Raw genomic sequence first — 6,606 nt, forward strand, 5'->3', positions numbered from 1 at the left:
ATCATAGCCTAGACTTCAAGCTCTGCAACGTACCAAATGGCACTAAACAATTCCTCGTATAGCAAAAGTTATAGCATTTTTTCATCCACTACTTGTTTATGCAGCAATTTCACTACGGATCGTGCGGCTTAAGGTTCTATTTGTCCTTAAAGTTTATTTATCGTCCGAACCAAATAAAAAAATTAAAAATCATAATAAGCTTTTAGAAAAAACAAAATATTTATTTTATTTATTTAAAATAGTTTTACTAGTTTCCCATCATTTAGTTGATTTGCTCTTTGGAAAATAGTTTAAAACTCCAAAAAAAATATAATATCACCTAGAACAATTATTTTAAAATATATCTGAATTTTAATTTACTATATTGTTACCTGCTTCACAATCATGTTTGGTTCATCCGTGTTCGTTTGCGAATGAATACGAACGAGATGTAATTTTGGAAATGTATATTTTATGGAAAAAAATAGAAATAACTAGGGGAGAAGGGAGCTGACAGGAGAGGGAGAAGGGAGAAGGGGAAGGAGGGGGACTGACGGGAGAGGGAGAAAGGGAGAAGGGAAAGGGAGGAGGGGGGAAAGATGGACAGGGAGAAGGGAGCTGACGGAAGAGGGAGAAGAAGAAACCAGAGAGGGAGACAGCCGGAGAGGGAGACCAAGGTGGGAAATGGGGGAATAGGGGGGAAGACCAAGGACGTACCTCGGGAAGGTAACATGTTCGCGAACGGTTTGTCAGTTCAGAACTGTTCGCGAACATATTTGTGTCCAATTTGGACAGTTTGTGTTCGTGTTCGTTCGTTCGCATGTTCGCGAATGAAGGAAACATTTTTTCCCATCCCTACTTTATTCGCAGCTCAAATACCAAGGGTATACACACTATCATGTCCATTCTCAAATCTACCTTTGCTCTTAGGCACCTCAATTGTGTTCAACACTTTCTGGGCATCAGTTTAGAGTGTAGACATAATGTATTCTTCTATCACAAACTCACGACACAATTAAGTTGCTACACAAAACACGTGGGTCCATGGGAATATCCATTCCCAAACATTGGTGTATTCCCCCTGCATACAAAAAAATGTTTGTGATAATCACTTGTCCATACATTGCATGTGTCGTGAATAAAGCTTGCATTTGAATGTTCTTGAACATCTTCTCTGCTAATGTTGAAGGCACATACAGTTTTGACTTACTCTCTTGCAATACTTCATCCTCCCCAATTCACATTTTAAGCGATGCCACTAGGACCGATGACACCATAGATTGTTGTTCAGCTAGAGAATATCTCATATTTTTGGGCATCAACCTTGTATGTTGGGCTTCCAACTAGTCTTCCATGGCACAATCCAGCACATAAGCCAAATACAACGCTGGATAAAATGCCACAGACAAATTCCTATGGGTACATATCTACTGAATGAACTTCTAATTACATATAAACCATCTCCCATACCCTGGTGCGACAACATAGGAGCAACACACCTATGCAAAAATCAGGTATTTCATATGCATACTAAAAATATCAAAATTGATTATCATTTTGTTTGAGAATGTGTAGCAAAAGGTAACTTGTATATCTCCTTTGTCTCTTCATGTGATCAAATTCCAAATGCACTTATGAAATCACAGCACCACCATAGATTACTGAGAAATAATCATTAGTTCAAATGGTGGCATTGCCACCAAAGTCAGGAGTCAATTCTCCATGGACGTCACCTAGGGCTCCCTAATATATTGTTTATAACCTCTCACGTCTCTCACTGTAAGAGGAAAAGAACTGTTTCTCTCTCTCTCCCTCCCTCTCTCTCTCCCTCTCCCTCTCTCTATCTCTCCCTCTCCCTCTCTCCCTCTCTCTCCCCCTCTCCCTCTCCCTCTCTCTCCCTCTCCCTCTCCCTCTCTCTCTCCCTCTCCCTCTCTCTATCTCTCCCTCTCCCTCTCTCCCTCTCCCTCTCTCTCCCTCTCCCTCTCTCTCCCTCTCCCTGTCTCTCCCTTTCTCTCTCTCTCCTCTCCCTTTCTCTCCCTCTCTCTTTATGTTTTCCCTCTCTCTCTCCCTCTCCCTCTCTCTTTATGTTTTCCCTCTCTCTCTCCCTTTCCCTCTCTCTTTATGTTTTCCCTCTCTCTCCCTCTCAAACTCTATCTCTTTCCCTTTGTCCACATATTTCTATTTTCCTTTTACTCTCTCCCTCTCTAACTAGAACCCTAATTTCTGGCACCCTTATTATCTACAATACTATATTCTTTTCTATCCAGCTTGAGGAATATAATTAACTTGAAAGGAAGACTAAGTTAAGTGGAATCCATTGAAATGTGAATACTGACTTAATAATTGTACAACATTATTTCGCGCATCAAGATTTTGATCGATTTATTATATTGGTTTCATGAGCGAGATTGCAAGTTTATCATTTAATATTGACTTTGAGCCCTTAATTTTTGTTGAAAACCTGACATTGACTTTTTAATCATGAACTTGACGTTGACTAATCAACATGAACGGACTAAGACTTGACCAGGCCGAACTTCATGTCTAGGTTTAGGTTTTTCATAAAACTGAACCAAGATGGGACAGTGACCTACCCTAGTTTTGATCATTCAATTGTATATTATCAAGATTCATCAAGATAAAGATTCTATATCTTATCTTATTGAGGATGCAATTGAGAGTGAGGATCTAAAAAGTCCCCACAGAAAGTACCTGATTTGGAATTAGCTCCTAGTACAATAAATTATTGTGTCTCCACAAATGTTTAAGATTAGATATAATATAATCAGTTAATAGGTTCTTTGTATCTATTCCTACAGTACAGCACTTGGGATTTTTTCAAATGCCTACTCATTATAATCATAGGTGTTTCCCTATTTGCAAAACCCTGCACCTAGACCCAATCCACAAGGTTTTTTTTCTCATTATTCTAAGACTAAGAATAAATGTAAAAGTGTCACGGAGTTGAAAAACCTGGCGTTGTGGCCTAGACCCTACCAGAGGACCCGTTATCTCCACCTATCCCTTAGGCATTCATTATCTCCATTTTTTTCTGGTATTACAAACTTAAAGATGCTCCAAACACACTAATTTGACTTTTGTACAATAGAATCTAACTTAATATATATCTAAAAGAAATAGTCACATCTCAAAGTAAAAGGAAAAAAGGAAAAGAATTGTGGGTTTGAGATATACACATACTATGACAAAAAATCAATGATATACATAACCAAAACTCAAATCGAAGGCATCCTTTCACTTATTTATACTTTATAAAGAACTAAATATTGTGTGAAAATGAAATATATATTGAGTTGTTGAACAAACAGTAGCTTTACTCTCTGAGCCGATTATATAGTGTGTTATGTTCAACAATATTTTCATGAATAGAAATGTTTTGCATGGTGACACAAATTTTATATTTTGTGTTATAATGCAACAAAAAATCAATTTTGTAACTACAATATTGCATTGTTAGAAATCATTAGTTATTACCTAAAGATCATTTTGTGTTATGCATGTTGTTATTTTGTTGTTGATCATACCATTTGCTTGTTACTTGATGAATTGTGTATGTACATTTGTTATTTGTGAGGGTGTATCTTATTTTTCATTTTTTAATTCCATTTTCAGGATAATCACATCTAGGATTCTCGTGCAATAACTTTTTTATGTGTTCACTTTTTTAATGAGACAGTTATTTGTTTAAGAGAAATGATATACTGTTTTCCAAAATGATACAGTTAAGTTTACTCTTTAAGATTCGTGACTTTAAAATCCAAAACACAATCAATATAGATTTTTTATCAAAATTATGATGTATTGTTTTATTTTATTGTTATCGTTCTTTACTATGATTCATTGGGATTCTTTCTTTCAAGTTTTGATCAACCGTCATGATTCTTTGGCTAACCAAGTTTATTATTTTACGTGCAAAACACATTCAGAAGGTTCAGTATGCGCCAATAACTAATGATTTATATTAATCCTGAGGTTTTGTCAATCTTAAAATCCATAATACGCAATCAAGATGGATATTTTATCCGAAATTTTGATTCGTTGATGATTTCTTCTGTTAATACATTGTCATTATGGCCGAATTTCATGTAAAGTACAGTATCAAAATTTGATGATAAACCGACCAACTAAAAACATGTTATCTAAAAGAAGTTTTATATTTGCGTGGAAATTATGATTCGTTGCTTATTTATTCTCACAATACGTTCTCGTTATCCTCTTCTGCTGTAACGTAAACTATCAAAAGTTGATTATGTTTTATCAGATAAGTTTAACATTTACATGCAAATTATGATTTGTTGATTATTTCTTATTTTAGTATAACTCTTATTATCGCTATTTTCGATGTAACTTAAAATATCAAAAGCTGATTATAACCCGACCAGTTAAAAATATGTTTTATCAGAGAAGTTTAATAGTCGCTTGAAAATTAGATTTTTTCATGATTTCTTCTCTTAGTACGTTCTCATTATAACCGATGATAACCAAACCAAATAAAAATATTTTTTATGAGATAAGTTTAAGATTTGGATTAGACATATACTCGGCATAAATGGCAAAAATTAAAAGATTTATGGCGTCGCCCGGACTTGAACCGGAGACCTTCAGTGTGTTAGACTGACGTGATAACCAACTACACCACGACACCGTGATGTTATGTTAATTTAGTTATTCTAAAACAAAAACATAAATCTATTCAGATAACTTATGTCATTAGACAAACTTTCTTGGGAAGACCTATGTCATTAGATAATATTAGAGGAAATAATGAGTGGAAATCCGAGTCTAAGAGCTCTGTTTTAATCTGTTTTCTGAAAAATGTAGTGGCGTCCGAGATCTTGCGTTTTTTATATGAAGACATTCATAATGAAGGAACCTCCTCCACATCCAAGTGAAGCCATTCATGAACTTCGATTGCTTAAAAATTAAAATCTTCATTCATGAAAAAAAAAAACAGAAACCTCCACACACTAATAATCTCGAGTAGGATTGCATTGAAGTAAGAAAAAGGATGTACATCTGTGGAAGAGATTGAGCACTATGCAGCAAGGGCTCAGCGCAACCCATTACTTTTAAGAAAGAGAGGAATAATTTGCAGTGATAGAGCAAGGTAGAAAAAGGAAGTGGAAAATCTCTGAAGAGAGGAGAGAAAATATTGACTAAAATTTCCAAGGTAAGATTTCTCAAAATCCTTGCTCAATAACCAGAAGCAGAATTTTACCCCCAGATAATTCCTCAAGATAACTCCAGATTGTTAAGATGCTTGCAATTTCAGTAACCAGTCTCTCACAGCTGACCCTCCAGCAAACAGCCTGCCCACATTCTTCCTGTCTATTTTAAAAGGGCTGCCCAGCTTGAACAACACCCCAGACACCATCTTCTTCACAGGAGACTCTCCCATATTACGGCTGTTCTTTCCAGACCCACAAACTATGATGATATGACGAGGGATGCCAACATCATTCCCCAAGAATCTATCTTTCAGCTCATCGATCAGCTGCAAAACAGCCACAAACGCGGAACCCAAGTGATACCCGTGAAGATCCAGCTTCCCTTCCAAAGAAGACCAGCGCATAGTAGTCTGCAAGAGCGCTCTTGAGCCCACCAGTTCCTTTACAATCATCCCTTCTTCTTCTTCTTCTTCTTCTTGATCGCCTCCGAGCTGCAGCATCAGAGCCTCGAGAGAGACCGGACGGCTCTGATCATCCCCCATCAGCAGAGCCGACAGCCCGGGGCAGGAATTCAGCGCAGAATTACAAGTGCGGATCGAGAAAACTACCCCCAAATCTCTCATCTTCCTCAGCCAATTCAGCACCTCCTTCAACATCCCGTTCTTCCGTAGCAGGAGAGAACCACGTTGCAGCAGACGGTGTCGAGGGGAACCTTCCCGGAGCCAATCATGGCCTCCATGGCCGACGTCATCCCCATCTCGCCGTAGCACTGAAGAACCAGTCTGTGATGGAAGGGCGACGGCGACTCCATCTGGGTCAGCACTTGTTGAGCTTCCGCGGGAGAACCCAGAAGACAAAACGCCTTGATCATGCACTCATCATCGCTTCTCCTATCGCGAGGGAGAAGGAAGATGCTCTCTCGCATCCCTCTTCTGGCGAAGGCCTCGATCAGGCGGCAGTACAAGGCGTGGATTTCCTCGGGTCGGGAATTGAGCCTGGACTCGGCGTCGGAGAGCAAGGACTGGGCGTCTGGGGAGAGACCCATCTCGTGCAAGAAGGGGACGAGGTCGGGGGCGAGCTGGGGGCTCCGTGGGGGGAAGTGGGGGGAGGCGGCGAGCTGGCGGTAGAGGGAGAGCGCGGCGAGGCGAGAGAGAGAAGAGGAGTGGGAGAGGGAGAGAGAGATTAGGTGGGAGAGGGCGCCGGCGTGGGCGGATTTGGGGCAGGAGGCGAGGAATTTGCGCGATAGGCGGTCCAGGGAGGAAGAAGAAGAAGAAGACGGGGAATGAGGAGGGTCGATGGTGGTGGAAATGGAGGCGAGGGAGGAGAGGAAGCGCTCGGCGTGCTTCCTGCCGGGCTTGGAACGATCGCCGGCGACGACGATGGCCGCGGAGAGTGCCGGCCCGAGCCCAAGGCCAAGGCCAAGCCCAAGAGATGGCAT

General features: G+C 39.9%; 2 protein-coding genes and 1 non-coding gene across 3 annotated transcripts; all 3 read right to left on the reverse strand.

Moving 5' to 3' along the window:
* Positions 1 to 4,571: 4,571 nt before the first annotated feature.
* On the reverse strand, positions 4,572 to 4,645 carry TRNAV-AAC (transfer RNA valine (anticodon AAC)). The gene has a single exon. It is a non-coding gene; the product is annotated as a tRNA-Val (tRNA).
* A 606-nt stretch (positions 4,646 to 5,251) lies between these two features.
* LOC144709544 (pentatricopeptide repeat-containing protein At2g17033-like) lies at positions 5,252 to 5,791 on the reverse strand. Its single transcript, XM_078583122.1, has one exon. The coding sequence runs from the start codon at positions 5,789 to 5,791 to the stop codon at positions 5,252 to 5,254; it is 540 nt and encodes a 179-aa protein (XP_078439248.1).
* Positions 5,792 to 5,817: 26 nt separating this feature from the next.
* On the reverse strand, positions 5,818 to 6,606 carry LOC144709546 (pentatricopeptide repeat-containing protein At2g17033-like). The gene has a single exon (XM_078583123.1). It carries the CDS (start codon positions 6,604 to 6,606, stop codon positions 5,818 to 5,820), a length of 789 nt encoding a protein of 262 aa, XP_078439249.1.

The sequence above is a fragment of the Wolffia australiana genome, chromosome 11, assembly GCF_029677425.1.
Source record: "Wolffia australiana isolate 7733 chromosome 11, ASM2967742v1".
Taxonomy (NCBI): domain Eukaryota; kingdom Viridiplantae; phylum Streptophyta; class Magnoliopsida; order Alismatales; family Araceae; genus Wolffia; species Wolffia australiana.

Coding starts and splice junctions, on each gene's coding strand:
- LOC144709544 (XM_078583122.1), bottom strand. CDS start 5,791: ATGAGAGATTTGGGGGTAGTTTTCTCGATCCGCACTTGTAATTCTGCG.
- LOC144709546 (XM_078583123.1), bottom strand. CDS start 6,606: ATGCCATCTCTTGGGCTTGGCCTTGGCCTTGGGCTCGGGCCGGCACTC.